We start from the raw sequence: 13,086 nt of genomic DNA on the forward strand, positions 1-13,086 counted from the left end.
CACCTACCTGCAGGAACGATGTAACTAAGATTGAAAAAGCACAGAGGAGATTTACAGGGATGTTCCTGAGTTATAAGGAAAGATTGACTAGGTTTGAATTTTACTCCTCAACATCAACCGATTATCATCTGTCTATCCTGCACATTATTTTTTCAAAGAATTCCATCAGATTTGTCAGGCAAGATTTTCCCTTGAGGAAACCATGCTGACTATGGCTTATTTCCAACATCCTCCTTCTTCTTAACTAGAGCCTCAATATCTCTTGAAAACCAACCTGCCATAAGCCTGTCATCCTTGCCTTTTATTCTGACAGGAGCATACAAACTCTGTACTCTCAAAATATCACTTTTGAAGGCCTCCCATTTACCAAGTATACTTTTTTCCAGAAAACAACCTGTCCCAATCCACACTTGCCAGATCCTCTCATACCATCAAAATTGGCCTTTCTCTAATTTAGAATCTCAAACCAAGGACCAGACCTATCCTTTTCCATAATTAGCTTGAAACCAATGACATTATGATCACTAGATGCAGTGTTCCCCTACACGAATTTCTGTCACCTGCCCAAATAGATCTAGTATCACACTCTCTCTAGTTGGGATTTCTATGTACTGATGAACAAAACTTTCTTGAAAACTCTATCCCATCTAGCCCTTTTACAATATGGGAGCCCAAGTCAATATGTGGAAAGTTAAAATCTCCTACTATCACAACTTTTGTTTCTTGCAACAGTCTGCGATCTCTCTACAAATTTGTTGCTTTAAATCCCTGTTTACTGTTTACCTGTGCTGTGCATTTCACATGCATTTTATTAACTTATTTGTGGTAAAGGCTCACATCTTCCTTACATACAAGAGGTTCTGCAGATGCCGGAAATCTTGAGCAACACCCACAAAAGCCAGCACGGTAGTGTCGTGGTTAGCATCTGCTATTATGGGGCAACCTGGGTTCATTCCCTGCCATTGTCTGTAAAGAGTTTGTACGTTCTGCCCGCGACCGCATGGGTTTCTTCCGGGTGCTCTGGTTTCCACCCACAGTCCGAAGATATTGGTCAAATGGGTGTCAATGGGTATCATGGGTTTGTGGTCCAGAAAATCCTGTTACTCTGCCGTATCTCTAAACAAAATACTGGAGGAACTCAGCAGGTCAGGCAGCATCTCTGGAAGGGAATGAACAGTCAATTTTTGGGCAGAAACCCTTCATTAGGACCCTGCTACATTAGCCCTGATGAAGGGTCTCAGCCTGAAACTTTGACTTTATTCCTCTCCATAGATACTGCCTGACCTGTTGTGTTTCTCCAGCATTTTGTGTTACTACTTTTTCCAGCTTTCGCATTGGCTTTTCCCAATTCCTCTCTCCGCTGCATTTTAAGAGAAACCTCATAAATGTCAACAGCTTTTTCCCCCCTCCTAGATACTCCTCAAATGACCCTTGCCCAATACCCCCCGGAGTGTTTCTGGCAGACTGTCTGTGGCTGAACTCAAATCATGTCATACGGTTCTGCAGGTGGAGTGACGGCGGCTTACCTCCCCAAGAAGAATGCAATGTAAAACGTGGAGCTGTTCAAATTCACAAACTGGAACAAAAACATCTTCAACGCGAAGCTGTTCTCCCACTCCGACTCTGTCCGAGGCTGTTCTGTAAGACAGCAAGAGAAAGTGAGGCAACACTTCAGCATCCCTTCCTGGACTGGATCACTCCCCAGACCAACTCTCCCTGACCTGAACCACGTTCGATCATTTTACAACTGTGGTTTTCAAACATCCTTCATGGTATGGTATTGAAGTGGTTAGCAGATCACCGATCAGGGCTCGATTCTAGCCGCTGTCTCCATGGAGTCTGTACACTCTCCCTGTAACTGTGTGGGTCTCCCCTGGGTGCTTTGCATCTCCGGTGTCCCCCCACACTCTAAGGAGTTGCTGGCATGCTATGTTGGCAGCAGAAGTGGGGTGACAGTTGTGGCCTGCCCAGTGCAAATCCCACTGATTTGATTTAATGCAGAATGATACATTTCACTGCACGCTTTGAGGTAACTGTGTCAAATAAAGCATATCTCCATCATTCTCCTTGCCCATGTGCTGACTGGCTAACCACAAATTTGGTTGTAAGTGTGCTCAAACCACACTGATTAATATCCACAATAACATAATATTTATTAATACTTTATCATTTCATGTCAGAGCACCTTATGCACAGCCAGCATCACTTAATGGACATACAATCAATCCATGTATATAAGCTATCTTATATATTTATATTTATTATGTTTTTTTAAAACTTTTATTGTGTTCTTCATCTTATTGCATTTTTTGTGTTGCATCAGATCCAGACTTTAACAATTTTGTTCTCTTATACAGGAAATGATATTAAACAATCCTTAATATTTCATGTGTAGCTCGCACTGCCAGTACAGTAACGAGATATGCTGTGTATTGTCCAGTCACCCTGTTTACACGGATCTCTCTCAACACAAGACTTTATTCACCGTATGAACATGTTTTTGGAATTTGCTGTGGTGTGTTGGCATGACATGCAACAAGAAACACCATTCAGCAATTATAAAGTATAAATAAAGATAAAAATATGGGTATGCAATAAAATGTGCATAAATACATAAATACCAGCATACATTTACAATGTAAACGGTGTTATCAAAAATGGTTTAAAGTGTTTACAGTGCAGTGATGGGGTAATAGATAGAGACGGATAGGGGAAGCTAACTAGATTGGTTGATCAGATTAACTGCCAAGGGGAATAAAGTTTTAAGAAGGCAGAAAGTTTTTGTTTTAACAGCCCCCTAGTGCTTCCCAGAGGCAGATTTTGGAAAAGGCAGTTCACAGGGTGGGTAGTGCCACAATGATTTTTCCTGCCTGCTCCCTTGTCCTGGACACATACAAGTCCTGCAGTTTTCTCCCATTTTGTCTCCCAGCCCCCTGCAGCCCCTCTCTCTCCTACACTCCCTGACAGATTGCTTGAATGTCAAACCCTGCGGAACTCGAAAGGGGAGATGGCACAGCACATCAGGAAAACCAACCTCTCCGCTGTGGGTTCTACACTGCCTCAGGAAAGCAGTCAGCACAATCGAAGACCCCTCCCTCCTCCGGCATGCTCTCTTCGCCCCTCTCCCGTCGGGCAGGAGATACAGAAGCCCAAAGACCATCAGGCTCAAGGACAGCTTCTACCCCGCGGTTTGAAGACCATTAACTGCTCCCTTGTACAATAAGGTTTATTAAGGTTGTCATACCTTGGGGGCGTGGGGGGGAAGTGGAGATGAGCTCTCACTACCTCGTAAATGCTCCAATAGTTGGCGGTCTGGATATATGTCTCTACCAAAGGAGGTGTAAGATGCTCCCTCCCTTTGCGAGCCTGCAGGTCACCCTTGGGCAAGGGGTAGCACCAGCTTGGCCCTCTGATCAGAGTCACATGAAGCCATGGGAGCAGTTGGTGGGTGGTCGTATGAGCAGCTGGCACATATCACAAGTCCTGGTTATGCGACCACTGACACCAGGCAGACAATCTCTACAGAGTATTGATAATGGCTGGGGTGACCCATCTTGTAAAGACACTGCCCAGAAGAAGGCAGTGGCAAACCACTTCTGCAGAAATATTTGTCGAGGACAGTCATGGTCACCATGCCTGGGAGGGGAGAGGTCTTTGATCATGCTGGCTGTTTTACTGTACACTGAGGTAGCATACAACAGAATCCATGGATGGAAGTTTGGTTTTTGTGATGTGCTGTGCCGTCTCGTTCCTAAGGTTGTCATAGCCAGGGTGAGTGGTAGTGGGGATAAGCCCCCACTACCTATAAAGTTCTCCAAATGGTGTGTGGCTCTAACAGCCTCTGACAACCAAGACAAACTCTTGGCCTTAACTTGTGGCTTAGCCACTAGGCCCGGCGGAACTGTTTCTACTGACAAGAGAAAGGGCAAAGGTGGACCACTGGAGCTCAAAACCAGTTGCTTTGGGCAGGTGGAGCTCGTCAGCCTTGGACGGCAGTCCGTCTAGGAGAAGGAAAACTCTGATTTTAAACCTCTGCTGCCTTGCGGCCATACCCACCCATGGGAAAGGCTTCAGGAGTAAACCCTGAGGGTGAAATCCAGAGCCGGGATCCCTAAGGAAGTTTAATGTTGTTTACAACTTCACTCTGGCAGTCTCTGTGACGACACTGGTGCCAAGCTGTATCAGCACTTGCCCTTCCCTTGGACTACATCAGTGACGTGGAGAGGGGGAACCCGCTGCATGGGCAACAGCGGTTCTTCAAATCTTTCCCCCCAGGCTTGAATCCTGGAGAGGACACAGTCCACCAGAGGCACAAACCCATGATCGCCTGGGATCAATGGCTGTCTCCATGTTCCAGGGCTGCTGGGTTTGACTGCCAAGCAATCACTCAGGGAGTGTAGGAGAGAGAGGCTCCAGGAGGCTGGGAGACAAAATGGGAGAAGACTGCAGACTTGTTTGTGACCAGGACAAGGGAGGAGACAGGAAAAGTCATGGGCACCACCCACCCTGCAACTCTCTTTTTCCAAAATCTCCCTTCTGGGAAGGCTATAAAACCCTATTAAAACAAAAACCTCACACCATCTTAAAAAATTATTCCCTCAGGCAGTTAATCTGATCAACCATTCTAGTTAGCCCACTGCCACCCCCTCTACATCACATGGCACAGCACATAATGATGATGATGAATGGTGTGCATCTCAAATGGCCTCTGACAACCTCAAGTCCAGCTCCTGACCTTCACACGTGGCACAGCTGCTACGCCCGGTGGATCCGTCCCTACTGACAGAAACCGGTTGCTTTGGGCAGATGGGGTTTGTCAGTCGTGGTTGGCAGCTCATCTAGGAGAAGGAAAAGTCTGATCTCAAAGCTCTGCTACCTTGTGGCAACACCCACTCATGAGGAAGGCTTTGGGAGTAAAACCCAAGGAAAAATCTACTCACATTACTGTGATGAAGTGCTTCGAGAGGTTGGTCATGGCTAGAATCCCCTCCTGCCTAAGCACGGACCCAGACCTACTGCAATTTGCCCATCGCAGTAATAGTTCAACAGCAAATGCAATCTGACTGGCTCTCCACTCAGTCTGGATCACCAAGACAATAACAATACCTACATCAGGCTGTTATTTATTAATTACAACTCAGAGTTCAACACCATCATACCCTCAGTTCTAATCAACAAGCTCCAAACCCTGGGCCTTTGTATCTCCCTCTGCAACTGGATCCTTGACTTCAGCACTGGGGAACAACAGTCTGTACAGATCGGAAATAACACCTCCTCCTCGCTGACGATCAACACTGGCGCACCTCAGGGGTGTGTGCTTAGCCCACTGCTCTACTCTCTCTACACCCATGAGTGGGTGGCTAGGCACAGCTCAAATGCCATCTATAAATTTGCTGATATCATAACTATTGGTGGCAGAATTTCAGGCAGTGATGAAGTGTACAGCTGGATGTGTGATGTCACAACAACCACAGCACTCAATGTTAGCAAGACCGGGAATTGATTGAGAACTTCAGGAAGGGGAAAACAATGGTCACACACCAGTCCTCACTGAGGGACCAGAAGTGGAAAGGTGAGCAGTTTCAAGTTCCTGAGTGTCTCTGCAGGTCTACCCTAGTCCCACCATACTGATGCAATTACAAATACACAGCTATATTTCAATAGGAGTTTATGGAGATTTGGTGTTACCAAAGACAGTTGCAAGTTTCTACAAATGTACCACGGACAGCATTCTAACTGGCTGCGTCACCATCTGGTCCGGAGGAGCCACTGCACGGGAACTGAGAAAACTGAAGGTGGTTGTAAACTCAGTCAGCCCCATCAAGGGCACTTGTCCCCCCAGCATTGAGGACTCCTCATTAAGGACCCCCACCACCCAGGACAGGCCCTCTTCTCATTGCTACCATCAAGGAGGAGGTACAGGAGCCTGAAGACACATACTTAATGTTCAGGAACAGCTTCTTCACCTCTGTCATGAGATTTCTGAATGGACAATGAACCATGAACACCACCTCACTACTTTTCCTTGCTTTTTGCTCTACTTATTTAATTAAATTTTCCTTTTTTCATACACTTATTGTAATTTATAGTTATCATTATAATATTGCACTGTACTGCTGCTGCAAAACAACAACTTTAATGACATATGCCAGTGATATTAAACCAGATTCTGATCGCGAAAATCCGGAGCTGGAGTCCCAAAGGCAGCCCTACGTTGAGTTCAACGCTGACTGGCAACTCCTGCGACACCGCTGGTGCCAAACTGTATTCGTCTCTGTTGTTCCTTTGCATTCACCAGTTGTGTGGAGAAGGGGAGCTTGCTGCATGGACAATGCCTTGCTCTCCATATTGCACTGCCCTGGCTTTGCACATCATGTAGACCAGTGGCCCCCAACTACCGGACCACGGACCGGTACCGGGCCGCGAGGAAACGATATGATTTGGCAATATGGAACAATATGAGTCAGCTGCACCTTTCCTCATTCCCTGTCACACACTGTTGAACTTGAAATAACCTACCAAATCATACCAAATAACACATAAAACCTAAAATAACACCAACATATAGTAAAAGCAGGAATGATATGATAAATACACAGCCTATATAAAGTAGAAATAATGTATGTACAGTGTAGTTTCACTTAACAGAATCGGGAAGATTAAGCCAAAACCGATTTGTAGGAAAAAAAATCAGCACGTACACGCGTGCACACGTCACAGGTGCCCGCACAAGGCTTCATGGTCATGGTAGCCTTTCTTGGGGTAAACACAAGTGTCCCGTATTTGACTGCTACTTTTGTCCCTTATTTGGCAGTGAGAAAGTTGGCAACCCTACTTAAACACTACCCGCCCCCCCCCCACCCCGTCGGCCAGTCGGCAAGAATATTGTCAATATTAAACCGGTCCGTGGTGCAAAAAAGGTTGGGGACCCCTGATGTAGACAGACACAACTCAACATCCATGGCCACACTGACCAGCAGAGGGCCTCAGCACAATGAAATGGAATCCACCTGATTATGGCCTTGCACCTTAATGTCTGCATATGGTGTCCTCTCTCTGTAACTGTAAGACTTTTTCTGAACTCTGTTATTGCTTTTTCCTTGTACTACCTCAATACATTGTATATGGATGACAGTTCTTAACCATAGCTCAGTACTTGTGACAATAATAAACCAATTTACATATAGTTTGGGAGTCTGCAGAAAAGGTACACAATCACAAATGGTTATAAATCCACGGGGAAGAAAAAATCTCCTAAACATCTCAGCAGGTTATTGGCATCTGGAATGGAGTGTCTGTAAATGCAATGGGAGCAGATTCAATGGAAACTTTCACAGAGGAACTGGATACGTACAGTACATGTGAAAGGACAAAGCCACGGTGGTTGCAGTGCTGGGGTTGGAGACCTCTGTGTGTGTGTGAGGGGGCAGGTGGATGGGAGGGTGGGAAAGGGGCTTGTCTATCTGTTGTTGCTGTTGCTTGCATTGTTCTGCTGAACAGTGTGGATAGGCTAGGTTGGGGCCGGAAAGTGTGTGCACAGGAGCTGGTTGTGGAAGCAGGCGGTTTGGTGGAGTTTAAGAGATTTTTCGATAGACACGTGAATATGAAGGGAATCACAGATGTGGATGATACACAGGAAGAGAACATTTAGTATAAATTGGCATCGATATCAGCATAAATGGCCTGTCTAGTTCTGTACTGTTCTATCTTGGAGAAGACAGGCTGCCCTGATAAGAATCTCAGGCAGTCAGTATACTCTCCCAGAATCAATGCTAAGGAAGCATACACTCACCTAAATTGGTCAGCAAAAGAGCTACTTTCTCGTACAGCTGAAAGACAGAATCATGCAATTAATGCAGTTTCACATAGTTTTGATATTTGACGTCATTTTGTGATTGTAAATACAACATCCAGGACTGTGCTGGAGTCTTGGGCACATGTAAAAAAAATTCTGTACAGCAAAGATGCTTTCAAAAATAATGGAAATGAAAAGTTGCTAAATATCAAAAAAACTATAAAGAGCAGTAAACAGTAAAAAAAAACTAAATCAGATCAATACTTGACATGGGGTGATATACTGCGTCCGGTGCTCCCGATGTGGCCTTTTATATATTGGTGAGACCCGACGCAGACTGGGAGACCGCTTTGCTGAACATCTACGCTCTGTCCGCCAGAGAAAGCAGGATCTCCCAGTGGCCACACATTTTAATTCCACATCCCATTCCCATTCTGACATGTCTATCCACGGCCTCCTCTACTGTAAAGATGAAGCCACACTCAGGTTGGAGGAACAACACCTTATATTCCGTATGGGTAGCCTCCAACCTGATGGCATGAACATTGACTTCTCTAACTTCCGCTAGGCCCCACCTCCCCCTCGTACCCCATCTGTTACTCTTTTTAATGCACACATTCTTTCTCTCACTCTCCTTTTTCTCCCTCTGTCCCTCTGAATATACCTCTTGCCCATCCTCTGGGTCACCCCCCCCCCCGTCTTTCTTCCCGGACCTCCTGTCCCATGATCCTCTCGTATCCCCTTCTGCCTATCACCTGTCCAGCTCTCGGCTCCATCCCTCCCCCTCCTGTCTTCTCCTATCATTTTGCATCTCCCCCTCCCCCTCCAGCTTTCAAATCCCTTACTCACTCTTCCTTCAGTTAGTCCTGACGAAGGGTCTCGGCCTGAAACGTCGACTGCGCTTCTTCCTATAGATGCTGCCTGGCCTGCTGCGTTCACCAGCAACTTTGATGTATAATACTTGACATGACTACACTTTGCCTTAAAACTGCACCAATTCTCTTAGGTACACTGTTGTGCAGTTTTATAAGAAAATCATCTGGTAACTTGCCACAGTTCTTCAGCAGACTTTGGCTGTCTCACTTGCTTCTGTCTCTCCAGGTAATCCCAGACAGACTCGATGTTGAGATCAGGGCTCCGTGGAGGCCGTACCATCTGAAACTATATTAAAAAAACTAGGGTACCTAAGACTTCTGCACAGTACTGTACATCACATGCTTATCCAGAAGTCTCTTAAATGTCCCTAAAGTATCTGCCTCTACCACCACCCCTGGCAGGATGTTCCCCACACACACACACCATTCTCTATAAAAATCTATCTTTGACATCCCCCTATACTTTCCTCCGATCATCTTAAAATTATACCCCCTTGTATTAGCCAGTTCCTCCCTGGGAATCTCTCTGGCTGTCCACTCAATCTATGCCTCTTATTTATACACCTCTATCAAGTCACCTTTCATTCTCCTTCACTCCAAAGAGAAAAGCCCTTGATCGCTCACCCTATCCTCATAAGGCATGCTCTCTAATCCAGGAAGGATCCTGATAAATCTCTGCACCCTCTCTAAATCTTTCACATCCTTCCTATAACGAGGCGACCAGAACCGAACATTTTAGTCTACAGCAGACTTCGCCACAGCCTTCTACAGTTCATACATCTAATTAAATTCCCCCAGTCTCTTCTCAAAACTGATTTACACTTTATGAAGTGTCTCCATTTAAAACTTTGAACAGTTTCTCAGTGATGTTTTACAAACCGGGGGAACTTCTGCCAGATCCACCAGTGATACAGAGAAACCCTCTGGTGCCCTGAAAACACTACACATAAACACAATATACTCTTCAGATGCTGGAAATCCAGAACAACACACACAAGGTGCTGGAGCAACTCAGCAGGTCAGGCAGCATCTCTGGAAATGGAGAGCAGTCGAGGTTTTGGGTTGGCACCCTTCAGCAGGACCTTATGATGAGTCCTGATGAAAGGTCTCAGTCCAAAATGTTGTCTGTTTCTTCAAACAGTGTAATTGTATCCAGCTCCACCACTTACCCTGGAAGCTTGCTCCATATACGCACCACCCTCTGGCCTCTAGCTTTAGACTCCTCGACCCTGGGAAAAGACTAACAATCCACCCAGTCCCTCAGCCCAACTTGATGTGTCTCTCCTGGGGAAACTCACCACGTTCAGAAGCATGATGATGCAGAAGTTGATGCAGACTGCCGTCCCTGTTGTGGCGATCTGCGAGTTGTTGCGGATCAGAGCCCACTCAAATGCTGCAAAGGTGCTGACCGTCACCACTCGATAAATGACAATACCGAACACCGCAGCGATTACCACACAGATCTGTGGGAATGAGTTCAGAGATGCTCATGTCACAGGCCGACCACAGGATGGAGAAAGAGCAAATGTCTTCACCCGCAGGGTGAATACTCAGTCCAGGAGGGCCCAGCAACCCCTGACAACCCTGATTAACTCTAACTTAATGGTGGGACAATTTACAATGATCAATTAACCTACCCAGTTTGTCTTTGGACTGTGGGAAGAAACCGCAGCACTCAGGAAAAACTGGAAGGACGTACAGTGACACCTCACAGACAGCACTGGATTTGAACTCCAAACTCAGGAAAGAGCTGAGCTGTATTAGCATCTCGCTAACCGCTACATTACCATGGCACTCACAGTTACCATGGAAATCGAGAGGCGTGGCACAAGGGGAGGAAAATGAAATTGAGGTAACAATAGAGCAGGCATGAGGGGCAAAGTACAATATCAAAGTATGTACAGTGCTGCCAGAAAGTTTGGGAAATCTGTAGAATTGTCTCTATTTCTGCATAAACGTGACCTAAAATGTGATCAGATACTGTATTCATACAACTCCTAAATCTAGATAAAGAGAACCTAATTAAATAAATAAAACAAGAAACATTATACTTGTCCAACTAGTTATTGAGAAAAGTTATCCAATATTACAAGTATTTGTTGGAAAAAGGATGTGAACCTTTGTTTTCAGTAACTGGTGTAACCCCCCCCCCCCACAACCCCCACTCCCCCCGCCCCCGTACAGCAATAACTTCGACCAAATGTTTCCAGTAACTGTTGCATCAGTCCTGTACATTGGCTTGGAGGAATTTTAAGCCATTCCTCCTTACAAAATTGCTTCAATTCTGCAGAGCTCATTGGAGAATATCAGAGAAGACTCAGAAGTATATAAAGTAAGAGAGGAAAGATTTGATGGGACAACATTTTCACTCAGAGCGGTGGTGAGTATTTTCAGCGGGCTGTCAGAGGGAGTGGTTCAGGCAGGAACAATAACAACATTTGAAAGACACTTGGACAGGTACATGGATATGGGTCAATGATGGGATAGTGGGACTAGCTTAGATGGGAATCTTGTTCAGCATGGATAAGTTGGGCCAAATGGCCTGCTTTCATGTTGTGTGACTCTGACTACAGAACGGTTCAGCATAGTACAGATTGTGTGACTCTGACTATAGAACGCAGAATGGTTCAGCACAGTACAGACCCTTCAGATCACATTGTTGTACCAACCACTGAATCTACACCAGGATCAATCTAACACTTTGCTGCTCCCTAACCCTCCATTTTTCTATCATCCATGTGCCCATCTAAGAATCCCTTAAATGCCCCTGATGTAGCTGCCTCCACCACCACCCCGGCAAAGCAATAGGGTGAGAAACGAGTCCGGTGTGACAGCGGTCCAGTGCTCAGGCTGTTAGGCTGATGCATTCTCCCCCACATGATCACTAACCATGAAGAATATTCCAGAAGCTGATACGATAATCCTGCTGCATTTGTCTGTGAACGCTTGGTAAGGTTCTGGCTTTCCTGATATCGGGTTGACACGCTCCTTCTTGGAGTATTTCGCCTCGAACTGTGGGCGGATTTCATCCTGATGGGTGAACAGAAATAATTTCCACTTTCCTTGGAGAACTCGCCAGAGGATTTATGGTCAGTTTGAGTTTCTGAACAGAGACACCTGGAGCAGGAACTCGGCAAGGGCAGAAAAACACAACTCATCACTACATTTTACAATTAGTGCTTGGCATGATGCCCTTCCTAGTTAAACAGGATCGGAAAAAGCTGTACAAAATTGTTAACTCAGCAAACTCAGTCTGGGAACTATCCTCCCCAGCACTGAGTACACTTTCAAAAGGCAGAGCTGCACACACAAAATGCTGGAGGAACTCAGCAGCTCAGGCAGCATCTATGGAAATGAATAAACTATTGATGCTTTGGGCTGAAACCCTTCTACAGGACTGGAAAGGAAGGGGGAAGATGCCAGAATAAAAAGGTGGGGAAGGGAAAGGAGGATAGCCAGAAGGGGATAGGGAAAGGTCAAGAACTAGAGAGGAAGAATCTGATAGGAGAGGAGAATGGACTATAGGAGAAAGGGCACCAGGGGAAGTGATAGGCAGGTGAGGAGAAGAGGGAAAAGAACAGAGAGGGGAATAGAAGAGAAAAGGAATTTTTGTTTGACCAGAAGGAGAAATTAATGTTCATGCAATCAGGCTGGAAGCTAATTAGAAAGAATATGAGGTTACTCCTCCACCCTGAGAGTGGCCTCATCATGGCAAAAGAGAAGGCATGTTGATTGGAATGGATATAGGAAGTAAAATGGTTGGCCACCAGGAAATTCCACCGTTGGTGGATGAAGCAGAGGAGCTCGACAAAGCGGTCCCCTTACACCGGATCGCAGCAATGTGGAGGAGACTGCAGTGGAAACCCGGACACAATAGACAAACTCAGCAGGTTGTTGCTTCACCTGGAGAGACTGTCTGAGGTCCTGAATGGAGGTGAGAGAGGAGGTGAATGGGCTGGTGTAGCACTTCTGTTGGCTGCAGGGATGTGTCAGGAGGGAGATTAGTGGGGAGGGTTGAATGGACAAGGGAATCACTCAGAGAATGAATCCCTGTGGAAAGTGGAGGTGGGGGGATGGAGAGGGAGAGGTCTGGTAGGATGGAGGAAGATGCGGAGAATGATGCATTGGATGCAGAGACTCATGGGTTGGTAGGTAAAGACAAGAGGAACTCTATCACTGTTAAAGCAGTGAGGAGATGGGGTGAGCACAGATGTCCGGAAAATGGAGGAGATATGGGTGAGGGCACCACCAATGCTGGGGGAAGGGAAACCCCATTCTTTAAAGGAGGAGGACATCGCTGATGTCCTGGGAAGGAATGCCTCATCCTGGAAACAGATGTGGCAGAGACTAAGGAACTGAGAAAAAGGAACAACATATGTACAGGGGATTGGGTAGGAAGAGGTAGAGTCAAGATAG

General features: G+C 45.9%; 1 protein-coding gene across 7 annotated transcripts in view; it reads right to left on the reverse strand.

The window, feature by feature from the left end:
• The window catches only part of LOC134351452 (anoctamin-4-like), a 226,299-nt gene that overhangs the window by 55,588 nt on the left and 157,625 nt on the right, over window positions 1–13,086 (reverse strand). For all 7 annotated transcript variants that reach the window (XM_063057598.1, XM_063057597.1, XM_063057595.1 and 4 more), the window contains 4 exons: window positions 11,560–11,700; window positions 9,969–10,133; window positions 7,793–7,829; window positions 1,527–1,638 (listed from right to left, as the gene is read on the reverse strand). In XM_063057598.1, the coding sequence (XP_062913668.1) occupies window positions 1,527–1,638; window positions 7,793–7,829; window positions 9,969–10,133; window positions 11,560–11,700 (455 nt within the window). The remainder of the gene's footprint in view (window positions 1–1,526; window positions 1,639–7,792; window positions 7,830–9,968; window positions 10,134–11,559; window positions 11,701–13,086) is intronic.

The sequence above is a fragment of the Mobula hypostoma genome, chromosome 9, assembly GCF_963921235.1.
Source record: "Mobula hypostoma chromosome 9, sMobHyp1.1, whole genome shotgun sequence".
In the NCBI taxonomy this organism is placed as follows: Eukaryota; Metazoa; Chordata; class Chondrichthyes; order Myliobatiformes; family Myliobatidae; genus Mobula; species Mobula hypostoma.